We start from the raw sequence: 20,480 nt of genomic DNA, 5'->3' as shown, positions 1-20,480 counted from the left end.
ATTTCGATCAAAGTTCGAATATGATAATTTAAGAGAAATGATAAATTTAAGAGAAAGGATAAATTTATTTTATTATGAATTTTTTTTATGGTACTGACATGTAACACTTTTTACTTCTATTATAAATATATCATATATAGATAGATTCAAACTGGTTTTAGGAATTTGCCTAATTCTTCTTTCTAAAGAAAAAATAATGATATAGGAAATTATCCTTCACCACGTGGACAAAATAATTTTATAAAATCGGATAATTTTTCGTTAACCATCAAAGACATAGGTAAAAATAATTTCAAACAAAAATAACATAAATAAACTAAATTTTGACTTTAACTAATAACATAAATAATGAGTTTTGTGAAAGTAGATGATATAATTAAGCCTTTCTCTTAAATTCTGTCATAACTTATTACATTAATTCAATTCAAATAGTGACCCATAACTCCATGAGTATTAACCACGTATAAAAAATAAATAAAACAAAAATTAGGAAAAAGAATAATCAACGTTGTTTGTAGAGAGAGACAGAGAGAGAAATGGGTAAGGCAGCAACCACCACAGCAGCGCCGACTGAAATGAAGAAGAAGAAGAAGAAAGGCCGTCCTTCTCTTTCAGATCTCCATGAACGTGACAATAAACTTTCCATTTCTACCCCTTCCCGTCGATCCAATCGCCGGAACCCTAATCCGAACTCGAATTCTCCGCCTCCGGACTTCATCGACGACGATGACGAAAGAAAAGAGAAGAAAGTCAAATTAGTTGTGCGTTTGCCTGAATCAAATCAACAACATTTCGAACAAGATTCGTCTTCTGCCAATTCACTTTCTGATTCCGACGGTGATAATCACGACGCGTCTGTTAATGTTAAGAGAAGGAAAATCGATTCCGTGGATCCCAGATCTGATGACGTTGTTGCTGATCAGGTGGTGAAATTTGGAGTTTTTTGCTAATTTTCAAAATCTTAATTTATTGAGTCAATAAAATGTTCTTCTATTTTTGGAAAAATTACAATTTTTTTGTTTTTCGTTGGAAATTTCCTATTGTTTATGTGATCCAAAACTTTTTTGGATTTGGCGCCTAACTTCAACGTTCCTTTTTTTTTCTGGTGATTTTAAAGATCTGATGTGTTTTGACTGAGTCGCTGCTTTTTTATTTCAATGTATTTTCGAAATTTTAGAAAGTAATTAATTAAACTTTTATTACTTGCAGTTGCTTATTTTTCTTCTTTCATTTCCAAAAGTCGCCTACTTCATTTGAGTGTTGATGTATATTTAGTAAAAAAATGAATTTTGCAGGAGGAAAAGCTTTCGAAAGCAACGGACACATCAAATGGTGCAAATTCGAACTATTTTCACGAATTTTCGTTTTGAATTCCCAGTTATTGTTTTTAAATTCTGTTTATTGTTGGTTAGGGTCGCCATTGGTGTCCGGCCCCACAACACCTTTGCCAGACAAAAAGTTGTTGGTGTTCATACTTGACAGACTTCAAAAGTAAGAATTCAGATTTTTTCACTTTCTTTTTATTTTTTCCCCATCTCAAATTCTCTCTATGTTCAAATGCAGGAAGGACACTTATGGTGTATTCTCCGAGCCTGTTGATCATGATGAGGTACTCCTTTGCAAGAGACACATTTAATTGTATTTTTAGTAGATACTGAAATAGTTTCTTTGCAGATACCTGATTATCATGAGATTATACAGCATCCTATGGATTTTGGAACCGTGAGGAAGAAACTTGATGGACGACTCTACTCAAACCTGGAGGAGTTAGAGGTTGGTAAAGGATTACTCAATGGTCGAGTGTATTCTATTTGTAGTAGTTGTGGATTCAACTTTCCATTGACACTCCATGGCTTACTTTGGAAACAATTACGGCTATTGATATTTTATGCAAACTTGTAGATTCTCCTGTTTGCTGATGTTTTCTGTTGCCTTTTGTAGCATAATGCTGACTGCACATTGAGTTAAGCACAAAATTCTTTTTAGGTTACAGTTTCCTGTTTTAAGTTCCGATCTGGTGATTTTTATTTTTGTTTTATCGTTTAAGAAATTTCGTGACCATGCAAATTTAAAGTGGTTAAGGGAGGACCAATATTCTTGAATTTATCAGTTTGATATTTGTTCTGTTGGTCATTTATTAAAGCTTAGGAGTGTTGGCAAGATGTCTGACCTTCATAGCCATTAGAGTCCCTTGTTTTTGGATCCTTGTGTCCAGACTAATTCTCAAGGCTACAGTGCTGCAGTCGTTGTTAACAGTGTTATTTAAATAAAAGAAGCTATGACAGTAAGACTTTTGTGTTTGATTTGAACATGTTCATTGTCTTCCTCTTGGCCTTATCAGCCTTTCGTGCACAATTGATTTTATATATTTATTATCTTTAGTTGGTTTAGAATTCAAGACTTATCCTCATGATCATCTTTCTTTCTTGGTTGTTTAGAACCCGTTTGGATTGGCTTAAAAAAAGTACTCCCTCCGTTTAAAAAAGAATGACCTAGTTTGACTTGGAACGGAGTTTAAGAAAAGAAAGAAGACTTTTTAATCTTGTTGTTCTAAATTAAAGTTATGTCAAATGTACCAAAATGCCCTTTAATCTTGTGGCCTTAAATATGTCACGTGGAAAGTTGAAGCTAAAGTGTTGCTAAAAAGGAGAGGGAGTAGCTTTTAAGTCAAAAATAAAAAGTCAAACTAACGTAGGTGGAGACCAACTTTTGGTTTTTGACTTATATTAAGTCATTTTTCACCTTGTCAAACACTTCCTAACTTATTTTAAGTTATTTTTTATATTTGTCTAACACTTTCAGAGTTTTTAAAACTGTCTTAAAAACAGATTTGACCAACTTTTAAGCCAATCCAAACACCCTCTTAGTCTAGAATTGGAAATTAATTCTAAAGATGAAAAAAAGAAGCAGCAAAAGAGGCATCAATATAAAGAAGTTAAAAGAATACGATAAATATGCAGGTCTCAAATTCCAGAATTTATGATGCATTTGGGGAAGGTATGCTTAAGGAGATGTAAATGTACCCAAATGCACTATCATCGTTAGCCTGAGGATGTTTTTCTAGTGTTTGTTTAGTCATGGTGTCTTATTTCTCATTTTGTTTAGCAAAATTTGTGTTAGGTTTCTGCTTATTTTCGCTTCTTGATACTTCTATTGGTTCAATTAGTTTTTTTTTCATCATATGTTTTATTATTGGTGGGGTGCAATTGTGTTTGTCCTGAGAAAATGCTGCTGGAGTGGTAAACAGTTAAAATTTGATGCTGACCTCTGGCACAATGTCGGCTCATGCAGGCTGATGTCTTCTTAATATGTTCAAATGCAATGCAATATAATGCCTCAGATACTGTTTACTTTCGGCAGGTGCGCATTAGCCTTTGTCTGCTTCCATTTTTTTTTGCTTCCATTATTTCCTGAACATATTGCTCTTTAGGCACGGTCTATTCAAGATCTGGCAAAAAGAGATTTTGATAATTTGAGGCATGAAGGGGAGGATGGTGAGCTGCAACCTAAGGTTGTTCGTAGAGGCCGGCCCCCAAGCAAAAATCTTAAGAAGTCTGAAGAGAGTTCTCCACCCCCAAGCAAAAACCTAAAAATGTCTGTTGAGGGTTCACCTATTGATTGTATTGCTCCTGAGCTTTCTTCAGGCGCCACTCTTGCTAGTGGAGAGGAAAAAGTCGGTGGATCTAATTCTTACAATCTAAGAAAGGGACCTATGCTTTATAAGTTCCGTTCTGCTGATATATCCTCCACATATCGCTCTCGTGGTGAAACTTATTCTGAATGGTTGGTTGATTGGAATGAGTTTCCAGGTTTGTACCTTACACTCTTTTTTTCTTTTTCTGCAATCTCTTTTCTTTTTCTATTTTGTTGAAAAAAGCTGATTGTTTTGTTACGTGCAGCTTCCATTTTGAGGGCTGATCTGAAGTATGGAAAGAAACATTTTTCAGTTGATGAAAACAGGCGTGACACATACCAACTATTCCATCAGTCAGCTTCTTGTAGTGAGCCATCTTTGTTGTGGAATGCTGATGACCTAAAGCGGTTAATGGCAGTATGTACTTTAAGCCTATGTTATTTTTTTTTAATAACCGAGAAATTCGACAGCCAGTGACACAGGGTTTGAAAATCGGTGGATGATGGGCCCACCCTCTACCCTTCTCCACTTAAATACCAGGCTTTTTATCTGTGTTGAGGACTTGAGGTTCAAACCTGTGACACACTCGACCTAAACATCCTATGTTGTGCTCTTACCACTAGACGAAATACCCTTGTGGCTTATGTTGCTTTCCTTTCTCTTTCTTTCTCACCTTTTATTTTTCTTTTTCTCCCTGCTCTCAACGACTGCAGGGTGTTGTGGACGTTTTCACTGTTTTTTTTATAGCTGTGCAATGCCTTTCAGGAAATACTATGCTGCTGCTGTCGAGTTTTGCAAATTATTATTTTGCATTTCCGGTACACATTATCTTCTAAGACTACCTATTAAAAATGATAAAAACACTACCTTCTAAGACTCGACTTTGATGAAAATGGAGAAAAACAAACCTTTCCACCTCTATGTTGCTTGTAGGTATATCAACTGTACTGCAAGATAAAGTTCATGTTTTTAGTGCACTATATTGGATGGGCAAACATTAATTTGTTTCACTAATGATTCTGCTGTGAAGTATTAACAGTCTCATGCTGGACCTTCTAAACACTTTTTAGGGCTGATCCTCTCCCATCAATGCAATCAAAGAGTGGGGAAAAATTGCAGTAATCAGTCTGGTGTATTGTTACTCTTGCCAGATTACCTTGTCCCACCATCCCTGAAAGAAAATAAGATGCCTTTATTTTCTTGTGATTGTGTGTGATTATCTTTGATGTTGTCTTACGCAACCAAGACTAATCTAACTATAATGCAGGTTGGTGTTCACATCGAGCAGCATGCATACGCTAGAAGCCTTGCCAGATTTGCTGCAGATCTTGGGCCAGTTGTCTGGAAAGTAGCTTCTAAGAAGTTAGAAACTGTTTTACCTGCTGAAGTAAAGTTTGGTCCTGGATGGGTAGGAGAAGGTGGAGGATCAACATTAATGTCAACTTTTTCATCTCAGAACAAATCATCAGATTGCTTGGCAGCTGATCACAATTCTTCTAGAGCCGTTATACCATCTCTTCGGGGAGTAGGCTCTGCTGTCATGTGCAGGCCTAGTGATGGAAATGTTGAAGCTGGTAAGACTTTGAACAGCCAAAATGATGTAGCAGAGGCTAGTGGTGATTTTTCCTGTGCATTTCCTGCATCTAACTCCCAGGCTAAGCAGAAACCTTCCGGCAACCCAAGAAATGGTTTCAGTGGTATGATTGGGTATGATTTGTCTGCGCAAATGGAGGTAAAAAGGCTGTCCATGCCTAAAGGGGAACCGAGCCTACAAGAGGCCGCCTCAAGGCCTGGTGGTCAATTGCCTGGAACAGTTCCTAAAAGAGATGTTTCATCCTCTCATCAGTCGCCTTCAAACCGTGTCTGCTCTCTGGAAAACAGTTTACGAGAAAGCTGGAGTAAATTGCATTCTGGGAATTTAGAGCAGACTTGGAGGGTTTCTGGAGATTCTCAACCTGCCTCTGTATCTGCAGGGCAGTATAGGGTATCTCTTCCGAATCCGCCGGACCTGAATGTCAAAGTCCAAACTTCAAGCTCCCCTAGTTCTAGTTTACGAGTTGGATCCCCACAGCAGCCAGATTTAGCATTGCAGCTCTAACTTATTTATTAGCCCTTTCTGCATTTGAACCAGGTGAAGTAGATTATTCATGTTAACCTAAATCATGGTAGGGGCACTAGGAAAATGGATGTATCCAATTTTTAGATTGAAACTAGGGAATTGGTATGTAACAACATTTGAGAATTTGAACCCATGAGTCAAATAGATAGTTGGGTGGGGAATATCCGCAGTTGATACTGCAACTCTGTAAGTAGTATCTCCCAAATATTTTGGCAAAAAACCAATAGGTAGGTAATTAGGGGGAAAAAATGGTTTTTGGCTTCTTTTTAAAAAAAAAAATTGATTTTGGTTATATATTACAACCCTACAATGCATAGCAACATAATCTAATCAAAGTATGTGCAACTTTTTAGCATCATCAAGTTGATTTATATGGTGTACAATGTGGTTTAATATAATGCCATATAACCAAAAAATAGTCTACAATGATCTCCAATGATTGTTTTGTTTTGCCTAAACACAAAAAAACTAATGTCTAAATTACGATGGATGATCATTAATGGGCATTGATCACTCACAAATAACAAATAATCAAATATTAATGTGTTCACATCTAATTGGGAAGCAAGTCTTATTATACTAAATAACATTCTTTATAAAATTATCAATACATATAGAGAAAATACATAATTACCCCATTAAAGTAAGATATATTTTTCAAAAAGACACTCAAACTTTGCGAGGGTCCTAATACACCCCTAAACTAGTTTAATATGAAATTATTGAACCATTTTTTGATATTTTATAAAGAGAGTGTATATCACTCACCTAAAGAGCGTGGAAACCAAAAAAAATAAGATTAAACTTTTCTTTTGCAATATTTTTATTAACTAAATAAATAATCTTTTATTTTACTGTTTTGATTTTTTTTTTCTTTCTTCTCCTTCATAAGCTTCACCATTGAAGGAGACGACAACAACTTGAAGTTTCTTTCTTTCTTTTTTCTCTCTTTTCGTTTTTCATTTAGATTGGATTTCGACGGAGAGATTTGATTGTAACTAAATAATACAATCTCAGTCCATAAAAGAAAATGCCTTTTTAGTATGATCAATGACAAAAAAACTCCATTGATAACGGAAGCAACAACATATTTGTTGTTTCATCCTCAAATTTCTTCTCCTCCTTCTTGGCCGGCTGGGGTGAGAAGCTCCAGGAAGATGATGGCGACTTCGAAGATAGAATCGTCGGCATTTCAATTTACGATGGCTAAAATCATGTTAAGATCAAGCAAAAATAATATCATCTGCGTTCGGAGAGAGAATTTTCGTTTTTTTTCAAATACAACCCAGGTTGATTTAGAGCAAAAATCAAAGGCAAAATAAATAAAAAGAAGACTTTGATAGAAATTTTAATTTGAAAAAAATTAACTTTGAAAGCGGATTTGATTTTCCAGTTTTAATTTTGATTTAGTGTTGTGAATGGTGTTGTAGCAATGGCGGCCACTCCAGGACGAAGAAGACCAACAGATGGGTTAAGCGAAGAAGAAAGAAAAAATAAAGAATCAAAACTAACAAAAAAAAAACATAAATAAAATCAAAGATTGGAAAATTATATAAAATTGACACATGGCAAGTAACAATTGGTGCGTGATTTCACCTTCTTTCTTATAAGTGGGTTTGACCCAAAAATGGGGTATTTATATTACTTTCAAATTGTTCAGTGGGTAGTAGGACCACCGCAAAGTTTGAGTGTCTTTTTCAAAAATAGGTCTTACTTTAATGGGGTAATTATGTATTTTCTCATATATATAATGGTATGCATTGTGGTACAACATTGGTCTTAGTATATATTTCACCATCAGAATGATTAAATATGTTTAACCAGTGTTTTAAAAGGCCGAGGCGTGAGGCAGAGCGTTTTACTTAGTATAGGGCGAGGCGTAAGCCTTGAGACGTGGGGCATAAGCCCTATGGATCTTTAAATTTTTAATTTACAATATAGTATAATAATATAATAAAACAAAATTATAAAAATACATCAATAGTTTGAAACAATTACAAACATGATTAAAGAAATTCATAAATAAAACTTCTAACATGATTATTCAAGTATAAATAATCTAACATCTTAACTTTCTAATAATAAAAGAATCATAATTTCTAAAAAAATTGTTTCTATCATACTATACAATTTACCCCCCTAAAAGAAAATAACCAATAAAACTTGCTAGTATTATAATAAAAACATCACTCCATCATGAATATAAATAAAATTACTTTCAAATAGCTAAATAAAATATGATAATTTTGAGACATGACAAAACCATGAAGACCAATCATCAGTGAAAAAATAAAATTTTGCTACGTATTTTTAAAAGGAATGTTACGTAATATACAATCACCTTCACAGTGTTACGAAATAGTAAAGATCCGATACTACAACTTGTTATTTGAGTTACTCTCAATCTTCTTATCTCTATAGATTAAAAAATTATTAGGTTTCATTCATTTATTCAAGAATTATGAGGGTCAACAATGTTAACTAAAAATTTTAAGGGAGAAGGGACGGATTTACCCCCGAACTTTAATAAACACTAACGGCCCCCTCATTTTTTACACGTGTCTTAAATCTAATCAACTACCCGTTTGACCTTTCTTTTTAACCCATAAACCAACTACCCGCCCATAAACCCAATACCCACCCAATTTCCTCTAAGATATATCCTATTCTTCTTCTCTACACAAAAACCCCTTTATTACCCAAATGAACCAAATCATAATTTCTCCATTGACAACACTAATTATTCCCTCGACCCATTTTGGGATAATTACTCTGTTCTGCTAATGAAAATGAAAATGAAAAATCCCATGTTCTTGAAGGAATTGCTGCTGTTGTTGGAGAACATGTTCTTTTCGGTTACAATAACAATGAAAACAAGAATGATGATCCAAATTCAGCAGTTTCAATTCTGAAACGCACGTGTCCTGCAGAAAAGAGGAATAATAATAATAATGTTCCATCAGTGGAGAAGAGTTACAGAGGAGTGAGAAATAGGCCATGGGGGAGATGGTCAGCGGAGATTCGCGACCGTATAGGGCGGTGCAGACACTGGCTGGGTACATTCGACACGCCGGAGGAGGCGGCGCGTGCGTACGACGCGGCGGCGAGGTGGTTGAGAGGTTCAAAAGCTCGAACAAATTTCCAAATTCCTCCGATTGTTCCTCTGCCTACTTCACCAACATCGACGTCATCATCTTCAAATTCGTCTCGTGAAATGAAAATGAAAATGAAAATGAAAAATGGTGGCGCTGTTGCTAATAATCAAAGAAAATGCTCAGTGGTAACTTCAACTGCGCATTTATTTAGCTCTAATGAATTTAACAAAAAAGTTAGTGTTACTGTGGAGCTTGATCTCAAGCTCGGATTCGGGAGGAAGTTGGGTGGGTATTGGGTTTATGGGGCGGGTAGTTGGTTTATGGGTTAAAAAGAAAGGTCAAACGGGTAGTTGATTAGATTTAAGACACGTGTAAAAAATGAGGGGGCCGTTAGTGCGAGGGGTATGTGTGTACCTATAATTGGACGGCAGGGGCTTATGTGGACGGAAAGTATAACGGAGGGCATAGACGTACCATTTATTAAAGTTCGGGGGTAAATCCGTCCCTTCTCCCAAATTTTAATACATAATTTGTGCAAGATCTGTTAGGCGACCCCAAGCGTTGGGCGTTGAGCATGCTTAGGGCGTACAGTCGGACGTTTGGGACGTAAGTCTTATAGAACTAAGCCCCACACTTGAGTCTCGAGGCGTTTTGCTAGAGCCCCACCCCAGGGCGAGTCTCAACAAAGTCTTTTAAAACACTGTGTTTAACGATATGTATAAAAATGGTGTAGATTTGTAAAGTTGGTGTTATTATCAATTCTTATGTAAATAAATTGGTGTTCAATGTGGTATAATGTTAGTGTTCCGTTTCTCTTTTGTAATTATAATGACTTACACTATAATATAGTCGTCTATAAAATAAATATTTTTGCACCAAAATTATACAATTTCCTAACAATAAAACACCAATTAAACTATAATCGTTTTAAATGCCAAACTTTAGACGAAAATCGAAATGTACTTTAAAGTTTATAGTACATGAAAAAACACTATTTTACAAATTGATATGTTGCGAATTTTCGTCATTAATTTGTTTCATACGATGAAATGGCTTTGAACAGATTGATATTTTGATTCGTGAATAGAATGAGTGTTTTTGTGGTTATGAGAGAGAAGCTTTTGTATTGACGATTGAGAGAGAATCATGGAAATTGAAAAATTGATGGGGAGAAAACTACCGAAGGAATATTAAAAAATCATCTTAGTCGTTGGTTTAAAGTGTGCTTTTTTATTTTTACCTAGTTTGTTTTGTTTTGTTAGAATTCTACTGCTATGTTTAGAAAAAAAGCAAACTATTGTTATATAGGGGTTATTTTGTTTCTTAAATGGTAAATCTATATTAATGTTTTTTTACCCCTATAATGAGTTGGGAGTGAGTAAAATCCTTTCCTTCAAGTCCAAAAAACAGATATAAAACTACACATTTTCATAGACTTGTTGAAAATGAAGATTTTTAGCTAAGAAATTTGACAAATAAAACTTGAAGGTAGAGATTGGTTGAAACATTAGCCAGCCTATGAAATGACGACATAGTGACAAAACACAGAGAGAAGGCAGTATCATAATTTAAAAGAATAAATTACATCACTTCATAGAGTTGAGAAGAGAGGGAAAAAAATTAGTTCTTGGGGATGTTTTTGCCTACAATCTTGGCCGGAGCTATTCGCAAAAGATTTCCAGGCTTACCAGGAAGAGCTCCTTTGATCATTAGAATCTTGAGTTCATCATCGATCTTGACAATCTTGAGCTTTCTAATCTTTGTCTTCGTGCCTCCCATTCGTCCAGGCATTTTCTTGCCCTTATATACGCGCCCTGGGGTTGTCCCAGCACCAATTGATCCTAGTTGTCTATGACTCTTTGATCCGTGAGTCATTTGACCCCTCTTGAAATTATGCCTCTTGATACCACCTGCAAGCCAATTCCACCAGTGCCAACAATGAGAGAGGGAAAAACAAGATATGATAAATAGAACTTGCTTTCTTTAAAGATAATCAAATTTGAGATAAAGTCACTTCTCAAGTAAGTGAGTGCTATATCTAGAGTCTAGACCGCCACCAATAGAGAACCAAAGAACTACCTGTACCTTGACTTAATAGTTACAATATGTCAATACATGGAAGTCTCGTCTAGATGATACTAAAACAACTATTCAGGTTATTAGGAGAAGGTTATATAATAAAGCTTGTTGTTTGGAAAACTTTTAAGACGTGAAAAGCTGATAAATCCTACTTGCACATTTAAACATCTGAAAATGTACACTGGAATCAATCAGCATAAATAAACACTATGATCGACACCAGAGGATGGTATATACTATGATAGTAAGTCATGTTAACCAGAATATCAAGATATTCATTAATGAAGCTTATTTAGGTGCTGGAGCCATGCAACATGAAGAGGGGAGCTACCATGATGTTCAATTACAATGCCATTTTCAGATGGAATTGCAGTATTTACAGACAAAAGTACCGGTTATTGGGAAATATCAATAGAAGCATTAATACAAACCAATTGGCCAAAAAGTTAATGATATAATGTAGCTCATGTAACAGGCATATCAAGTAGCCTTATAGATAAGTAAAATATCATATTTACATCTATAGTGATGCATAATACATTCTGGTTTAAGGTGTGCGTGAATAAATGAATTGCAATAACATAACAGACCGCAATAATGCAAAACCAAAGACTTGGTATTTCAGATGTATCACGCTACTAAAACCAAACGCCACTTCGCTTTTAAATAACAACACCAACCACGCCTCTATCCCAAGCTAGTCAAAGCTGGCTATATGAATTTAGAATATCCATTTGAAACTAGATTCATTAACAATACAAGTTCTCTATTTCACAGTTCACTTATGTAAGACAATATATTCATAGCTCACTGATGATAAGAAAAAACTAATCACAATACATAAAATCAAGGTCAATTGTACACTTCATTAATCAAATTGGGATGAACTCTTAGGACCTGTTTGGATTGGTTTTTGGCTTATGACTTATAAAAACCAAAAACCTTTTAAGTTACGATTTCTAACCTATGGCTTTGGCTTATTTTTGTTATTTTGACTTAAAAATAAGCACTATATAATTTTGCCCAAACACTTAAAAACAATTGAAATAGGCACTAATCTGGTTTATCCAAAATACTGCCAAGCCTAGTACTTCATAGGAGGATAAATAAGGCTAAATTTAGATAATGACCCGAAAATGCAATCTTTAGGAAAATTGGAGTTGTAGAGAAACAGACCTTGAAATCCTTTTCCAATGGTTGTACCAGCGACATCGACCAAATCACCTTCTTTAAAGAGTTCATTAAAATCAAGTTTCTGTGTAACTTCAAATCCATCAACAGACTGAAGACGAAACTCCTGCAAATGACGGAGAGGAATAATCCCAGATTTTTCAAGATGACCCATTTCAGGTTTAGTTAATTTTCTATCACGAACTCGTCGATACCCAACTTGTACAGCACTATATCCATCAGTAGCTTCAGTTTTAATTTGAGTAATAATATTTCCTTCGCGAAAACCTACAACAGTAACAGGCACCACTGTTCCTGAATCTTCAAAGAAACTCATCATTCCAAGTTTGGTTGCCATTATTCCGACTCCAGCTTCAAGTGAGGCAGAGATAGCGGGAGATGTTGAGATGCGGAGGATTGAAAGGGGTTTATGCTTGGGGAGTCGGAAAGAAGGGAGAAATGGAGAGTGCAGAGTTAAGGGTGTGATTGTGGTGGAAGTGGGTAGGGTTTTGAGGCGGAGCTTGGCTGTGGGCATTGTAGAGAAAGAAGAGAGAGACATCGCTGATTGGTTTGCTGAGAAAGAGAGGAGGAAGGGGGGAAACGCTCTGTTTTAGGATTTCCTTATCCAGTACAAGATGGGGAAAGAGGGAGATGGATGCACATAACTAAGAGCCCCAATATATTTTACAGAAAATTACTTATATACATATATTTACTTGAGAAAATTAAATGAAAGGTATCAATTAAGTTTAGGTTTTGTTTTTTGTGATATTTTGATCAAAAAATGGTCAAATTCACTTTAAAATGTAATTAAGTAGTAATTAAGTAAATCTGGGACCAAATTAACATTTTCAAAACTTTCTGGGAACAAAAAAACACTTCAAAACATTCTAGGAACAAAAAAACACTTCATTTTTCAACTTTTATAATTCTATCCAAATCATTTAAAAAAAGTAAAAGAAAATAGAATTTTCTCTTCTTCTTCTTCTCCCAACGTTCTTTTCTCTCTTCTCTTCTTCTTCCTTAGAAAATTCGAAAATTCGACTATCAAAACAAATATTCTCCCCATTATCTTATCTTCCTCCTCATCTCCGGCTGTGACTCTCTCCTCTTTCTGAATTGAAGATCAGGTTCGACTTAAAATGGGAAAGTCATTTTTTTGAAAGATTTTACAATTTCGAAGAAACTCTTGATACTAAGTTATGTTCTTGGGTTAATGAACAAGAAATTGTTCTATAGATGTGAAAAATTGAATAATGGTGTAATGGTACCTATTATTTTTGTTTTTAAAAGAAAATTGATAAACCCAAAAAAATCCTAATTTTTAGGAAATGTATATGTGAAGAATCATTTTTGTTGTTGTTTAGTGAAGAGTCATTTTTGTTCTTCTTTTTGTGACCATTTTATTTATATGATTGTAGAAATTTAATTTTGTTCAGTTGTCCAACATTTTGTTCATCTTGTGTCGTATGTTGCAACATATTAGTGATATGTTGGTTCATATTCCAACATAGTTGTCATATGTTGGAACATGTCACCTATGTGTTAGAGCAACAGAATGATCATTTGTAGTAACAGAAGATTCATTTGTGTCAATAGAAGGTACAGTTGTGGCAACATAATGTTCATCTGTGTTAACATAAGTATAAATTTGTACCTTTATTATTTGATTTACCTTGTAGATAAAATGTCACCAGGAGTTTCATCTGTGGCAACAACTCAATCTTTTGCTAGTGCTGCTTCCTCATCTAACATCAAATGCTCTTCTTGTCGATGCGAAGGATGTGAGCAGCAACATGAATATTTTATTAGTAGTGTTCAGATGAAACTGTTATGGTTACCACCATTGATTAGATTTAGTTTTGATGGTTATGTATACCATTGACCTTTTTTGTTGATAAGTTGTAAAAATAATTGGTGAAGTGTTCATTTTTGCTGATAATATTAATGATTATTATTTTTATTATTTTGTTGGAACATATATAGCCTTTGTTGTAAAAAACACCACATAATTATCTGCATGTTCTCCAACAGAAAGTTCATATGTAGCAACATATATAACCTTTGTTGTAAAAAAAACTCACATAATTATATGCATGTACCCCAATAGAAAGGAGATATGTGGCAACATATGTCACTTTGAATTGTCATATGTTGCAATATTATACTGTCGAAATTCAAAAAAAATAAAAAGAAGGTAGTACAACCATTTGGTGGGAAGATTGGGTAAAAATTTTCTACTAACCTTCAATTTATAATGTTTGTTTCTTTTATCTTTTCAATCATTACTCTTTTTTACTCTTTAATATTAATTGTTATTTCAGTATATTGATAAAATTCTCAGCCTCTTGCGGGAGAGGCAGTTGAGATACCTTGAGCACTATGATTCCACGGATAGAATCATGGATCTCAACTTCTATACCAACTTCAAACAAAGGTATGCCAGTATCAGCGATAAGGCAACAAGAGTTGGTGGAAAAAGCTTTACATAGTTACTTAATGAGTTTGTATGGAATGGCAATATGATTGACTACATCAAAGGCATTAGACCATATTCTGGAGGCATCGATTGGATTGGTGCAAAAAAAATTCTGACAGTCATGAACATGAACAATACTCATTTTGTGACTCTTGAGATCCTCTTGCACGAGGGTCGCATGAATGTTTATAACTGCAACCTGACGTGTACGAAACATGATGCGTTTTTGACATTCATACAACATGTGTTCGACTTGTTGACAATCTTGTTGAGGCAAAGTGGAATAATAAAGCATTTGTTAGATAAGCTCTTTAATGAACCATGGGAATTTGAAGGTCGATTGAAATTCATGGTAAAAATTACCATCAGTGCCGTGTGCGGGTCATATTCGCTAGCATATATTGAGCATTTGATTACCAACACACCAGTTCAACCTCCCAACACCTTGTTGTGTGACAATACAGTTGGTTGATTGCAATGGAATTGGATTGCTGGGATAATAGATAAGAACTTGGAGCCTTGACAATGTGTTTGTAATTAATGACAATGTTTTATTTTATCTGTGATGTTATATGTTATATTGCTTCAACCAATTCCCTTTTAACTCTATATATCCACTACATGATCAAATGTTGCTACATAAATGAGTCATCTGTAGCAACATTTGACACTTATGTAGGCAACACATAGGTCATCTATAGCAACATATGCCTCAATTGTTGTCATATTTGACTCATATGTAGCAACACATGGGTCATTTGTAGCAACATATGCCTCAAATGTTGTCACATTTGACTTATATGTAGCAACACATGGGTCATTTGTTGCAACATATGCCTCATATGGTAAAATGTTGCTACATAAAGGTGATATGATGCAACATTTGAGGCATCTGTAACAACAAATGAGTCATCTATAGCAATATATGTCTCAAATATTGCAATATTTGACTCATATATAGCAACACATGGGTGTTATGTTATGTTAAGAACAAGTAAAAATGTTGGGACTGAAGTGCAAAACTATGTTTATTTATTGTTTTGGTTTAACCAAACCCCAATCAATTAGTTACGTGTTAAAAAATAAAGAATAGAAAAGACTGATGAAATAAATAACATCATTATATCCCTTGCACTCCAGAGATCTGAGATCCATGCGAAGAGAGAGAAAGCGAAGCGGCGAGGAAGAAAATGAAAACCCTAATTTATATAAATCCCTTCTAGAAATGAAATAATAGGCCGATTGGGCCAGTTTTAGAGGTTGGGCCTATGACTTTTATAAAGTATTTACGTGTTTTATCCAAAATAATGTACATATGTTGCCACATATGACATTTGATGGATGTGTTAATCGATAAATTAAGCAATTTAGCAATGAAAAATATCAAATTAGACCATATTTTAGTAATTTTGACCATAATTACACAATAAAAAGATGTTATAACACTTCGAACAACGATTTACAAGGGTGTTATATAACTATCATATGGAATTACTCAGTCATTGTATGATGAAACTAGTGGTATGATAGTATTTGTAAAAATAATTGATAGAATTGATGAAGGTTGTTGTATTAGACCATAATTTTATACTTAGACATGTTGTAGAACTATATATTAGTGTTAAATGTTGTATTAGGTCACAATTTAATTGAATTAATACCGAAAATCACATTTTAGGATATACATATGTTGCCACATATAACATATCTGTTGCAATTTATGTTGCAAAATTCAACATATTATCCAACCAAACGTACATATGTTGCCACATATGACATTTGATGGATGAGTTAATCGATAAATTAAGCAATTTAGCAATGAAAAATGTCAAATTGAATCATATTTAAGTACTTTGGACCATAATTACGCAATAAAAAGATGTTATAACACTTTGAACAACGATTTACAAGGGTGTTATATAACTATCATATAAAATTACTTAGTCATTGTATGATGAACTAGTGGTATGATAATATTTGTAAAAATAATTGATAGAATTGATAAAGATTGTTGTATTAGACCATAATTTTGTACTTAGACATGTTGTTAGGATTATATATTAGTGTTAATATTGTATTAGGTCACAATTTAATTGAATTAATACCAAAAATCACATTTTAGTATGTACATATGTTGCCACATATGACGTATTTGTTGCAATTTCTATTGCAAAATTCAACATATTATCCAACCGAACGTACATATGTTGCCACATATGACATTTGATGGATGGGTTAATCGATAGATTAAGAAATTTAGCAATGAAAAATTTCAAATTGAACCATATTTTAGTACTTTGGACCATAATTACACAATAAAAAGATGTTATAACACTTCGAACAACGATTTACAAGGGTGTTATATAATTATCATATGAAATTACTTAGTCGTTGTATGATGAACTAGTGGTATGATAATATTTGTAAAAATAATTGATAGAGTTTATGAAGGTTGTTGTATTAGACCATAATTTTGTACTTAAACATGTTGTAGGACTATATATTAGTGTTAAATATTGTATTAGGTCACAGTTTAATTGAATTAATACCAAAAACTACATTTTAGGATATACATATGTTGCCACATATGACGCATCTGTTTGCAATTTTTGTTGCAAAATTCAACATATTATCCAACAGAACGTACATATGTTGCCACGGTTGACATTTGATGGATGAGTTGATCAATAAATTAAGCAATTTAGCAATGAAAAATGTCAAATTGGACCATATTTTAGTACTTTGGACCATAATTACGCAATAAAAATATGCTAATCAATCTGTGTTGATTCTTAATAAACCCATCCCTAAACCCTGAATCATTCCTTTCCAACGCTGTCTTCCAACTGAAATTTTTGGAAAGTTTCACTGTTGTGTTTGTATTTCCAGCAGAGCCTACACTTATCTGAAATGCAGAGCAGTAGAAGGGTCCTTTCCCATCAATGTCATAACACCGCCCGTGCAGCAGTTAGCAATTTGCTGGTTATAAGGGGTATTTGGCAGCAAATCAACAATTGCAGGCTTTTCTCTCGGCTGTGAGGAATATTTCCTCTAAACTTTAAACAATCCCATTGGTCAGTAGTTTGTGCTCCCATCATGGCCCAAATCACCTCATTTTTTTCCCATGTCCATCTAGGGCTCATCATTGGACGATACATTTGGAAATTGTTCATTGTCACCACTGCCTGAAATTCAAAAAAATTTATGAATCAAAGATCTTAAACTGCTAATTAAAATGTGTAACATATAATTACCACATAACCATCAGGAGTTCGAAAAATCAAATTCCATTTGATTGTTATGTTTCCCTTTGGATCCAATCTGTCATTGATTGAGAAGAAGACAACGTTGGAAAGGAAGGGTTCATGGTTTTGTTTATAGGTGGATTTGGAGCGGGTTTATTAATTAGGGCAGGTTTGGGGCCAGTTTAATTAGTAATGTGTGGGCAATGGGTGTGTTTATAAATTATATTAATTAATTAAATTATAACCAATAGTTGAGTGCCACATATTTAAAAAGTATATTTAAATAGTTTAAATTTAAAACCGTTAAATAAGTGGTTAATTTTGGACCCAAAGGTGGATGACAAAGGTACTTTGGAGCCAATAGGTGGATGGAGGATAATTTTGTACCATTTTCAATACTTCGAGAGTATTTTAGACCATTTTCCGTTTATTTTATATCTTTTAGGATTTATCTATTAATTTGTAACTCTTTTTTTAAAAAAAATAATCTTGAGTTGAAATTCAAATTGTAGCTATAAAAGTTAAATAACAATACGTTAAAACTATTGAGATTAAACGAGTCAAATTGGACGGGGCATGACCCATTCCAATTTTGAGCCCATTTAAGTCCAACTCATTTGAGCTCAAAGTAAATTTGGCTTGATTAAAACTCAACAAAAAAATAATATAAAATAGCAAATTATTAATTCAAATTAAATGTTATAACCATAGTTTCATTTAATTTTAATCTGTAACAAACACTTGTCATTCGCCTCTCTTCCCAGAGAATCTCGCTCGCCACTCTCCCTCGTCTCTTTCACATTATACAAACACAAATGTATAAATTGCATTTGTGTTTGTATAAAGCGAGAGAAAGCTGTATATACAAATACATATATTTTCGTCCTATACACTTATAATTATACAAATACAGATCGTCCCCTACCGGTTCTCTTTTGTCTTTCTCTCTTTCTCGCTTTATACAAACAAAAATTATACAAATTACAATGTATAATTTATTTGTATAATTTGTGTAATATAAAACGAGAGAGAAATTTGATATACAAATATTTTATTTCGATTCAATTGTATACAAATTCAAATTTTATGCAGGTATACAAACAAAATCATTGATACACATACATAGTAATTACATATATACAATTATCTAACCAATATACATGTACAATTGTTGCGCTTTTATACAAACAAATATCTGCCTGCGATTTATACAAATTTGATGTTCCATAGCAAACATAAAATTTGTTATGGAGCGCAATTATGCAAACTATAGCATACAAATATGATTTTTATGTTTGCTAAACCTAAAATTTACTCTTTCAACCTATTTTAATATTTCCAATTTCAACCTAACCCGCTCATTTGATACCCCTAGGAATGACAATAACTCCTACATCATTTATTCGAGGTCGAGTTCGAGTCTTTTAGATACAAAATTGTCTTATTAGGGAGTAAAATCCTTAATAAGAGGTCAAGTTTAAATCTTCTAGATACGGAAATTGTCTTATTAGATAGCAAGAACAAGATCTTATAATTTTTTTTATAAGATCATCTCAACCCAAACATTATATTTTAAATCTAAAAATTTAGTGCTTTTAAACTTCAATTTAATGTTATATTTTATATTATTACTGTATATAAATAGTGTAACACCATACAAAATCATTTTTTCATTATTTTATAATATAAAAAATTAATTAACTATAACTGGTATGTTTTTAATTAAGTCTTTAACATATCTAATTATTTTTTATGTAATATCTATGTATAATATTAATTTTAAATCTTAATTTTGGTGTGTAATTTTTACAAAATTAATTTTAATATATATTATTTTTCTATAAAATATAAGTTAATTTTATTATAAATTATAATTGTATAAACAAAATATACTTATCACAAAAATGAAAAGTGCAAATATAATATAATAATATATTGTTAATAAATAACACAATGTACTTGAAATAATATAACAACAAAAATTCAATAAAATGGTGAATGGTGTACATTAAAATTAAATTGTACTATTTATTTAATTGTATTTCACCAATGGTTTCATTTTTATTTGTACTAGATGGTTTTTGTCCGTGCTTACACAAGCTCAACATTTAAAATTTTGATATAATTTTATTTGTTTAAATCTATCTTTAAAATATGATTGAGATCTGAAATAATAATAAATACATCTGAATAATCATAATTTAAAAGGCATAGCTTTCGTCATTTATTGACGAAAACTATCATTTGAATAATATTGATAGGAACATTGTCAAGCTTGGTAGAAATATATTGTGAATGGTTATTATATGTATTATTATGCATCCATACAAAGCCAAGCAAATCATCAATGTAAAATTTTCAAATCAATCACAATAAATTAATAAGTCATAAAGTTTATTTGACAAAATCAAAAGTTGATATTTTTATTGTGTCTTCTTCTCCATCGAATAAACCAATATCCTCACAAGAAGAAAAAAATCCACATAAGAGTAGGGAAGAGCAACAATTAGAAATGTTGGCACATGTAATATATTAATTGTTAGTCTACGCGACCTAGATTTTCTCTACTTTCTTTAGACTTTACCTAAGTGAATCAAGTTGCCTAACTTGTTTAAATGACAATGTAATGACAGTAAAGTAAGAACACAATATTTTACGT

At 33.2% G+C, this 20,480-nt stretch overlaps 3 protein-coding genes across 3 annotated transcripts; 2 read left to right on the top strand and 1 right to left on the bottom strand.

Moving 5' to 3' along the window:
• The first annotated feature begins 454 nt into the window (after positions 1-454).
• LOC102592615 (uncharacterized) lies at positions 455-6,073 on the top strand. Its single transcript, XM_006338755.2, has 9 exons — positions 455-923; positions 1,296-1,332; positions 1,413-1,491; positions 1,564-1,609; positions 1,675-1,773; positions 3,292-3,360; positions 3,431-3,809; positions 3,900-4,051; positions 4,902-6,073. The coding sequence occupies exons 1-9, from the start codon at positions 537-539 to the stop codon at positions 5,730-5,732; spliced, it is 2,079 nt and encodes a 692-aa protein (XP_006338817.1). The 5' UTR covers positions 455-536; the 3' UTR covers positions 5,733-6,073.
• A 1,245-nt stretch (positions 6,074-7,318) lies between these two features.
• On the top strand, positions 7,319-9,177 carry LOC107060520 (ethylene-responsive transcription factor ERF084-like). Its single transcript, XM_015308501.1, has 2 exons — positions 7,319-7,325; positions 8,573-9,177. The coding sequence occupies exons 1-2, from the start codon at positions 7,319-7,321 to the stop codon at positions 9,175-9,177; spliced, it is 612 nt and encodes a 203-aa protein (XP_015163987.1).
• A 1,166-nt stretch (positions 9,178-10,343) lies between these two features.
• On the bottom strand, positions 10,344-12,781 carry LOC102592271 (50S ribosomal protein L3, chloroplastic). The gene is made up of 2 exons (XM_006338754.2): positions 12,104-12,781; positions 10,344-10,758 (listed from the first exon to the last, which is right to left on the bottom strand). Exons 1-2 carry the CDS (start codon positions 12,654-12,656, stop codon positions 10,469-10,471), a joined length of 843 nt encoding a protein of 280 aa, XP_006338816.1. The 5' UTR covers positions 12,657-12,781; the 3' UTR covers positions 10,344-10,468.
• Between the last annotated feature and the right edge of the window lie 7,699 nt (positions 12,782-20,480).

Source organism: Solanum tuberosum, unplaced genomic scaffold (genome assembly GCF_000226075.1).
Source record: "Solanum tuberosum cultivar DM 1-3 516 R44 unplaced genomic scaffold, SolTub_3.0 scf00005, whole genome shotgun sequence".
Lineage (NCBI taxonomy): Eukaryota > Viridiplantae > Streptophyta > Magnoliopsida > Solanales > Solanaceae > Solanum > Solanum tuberosum.
This window is presented reverse-complemented; position numbering and strand designations above follow the sequence as displayed.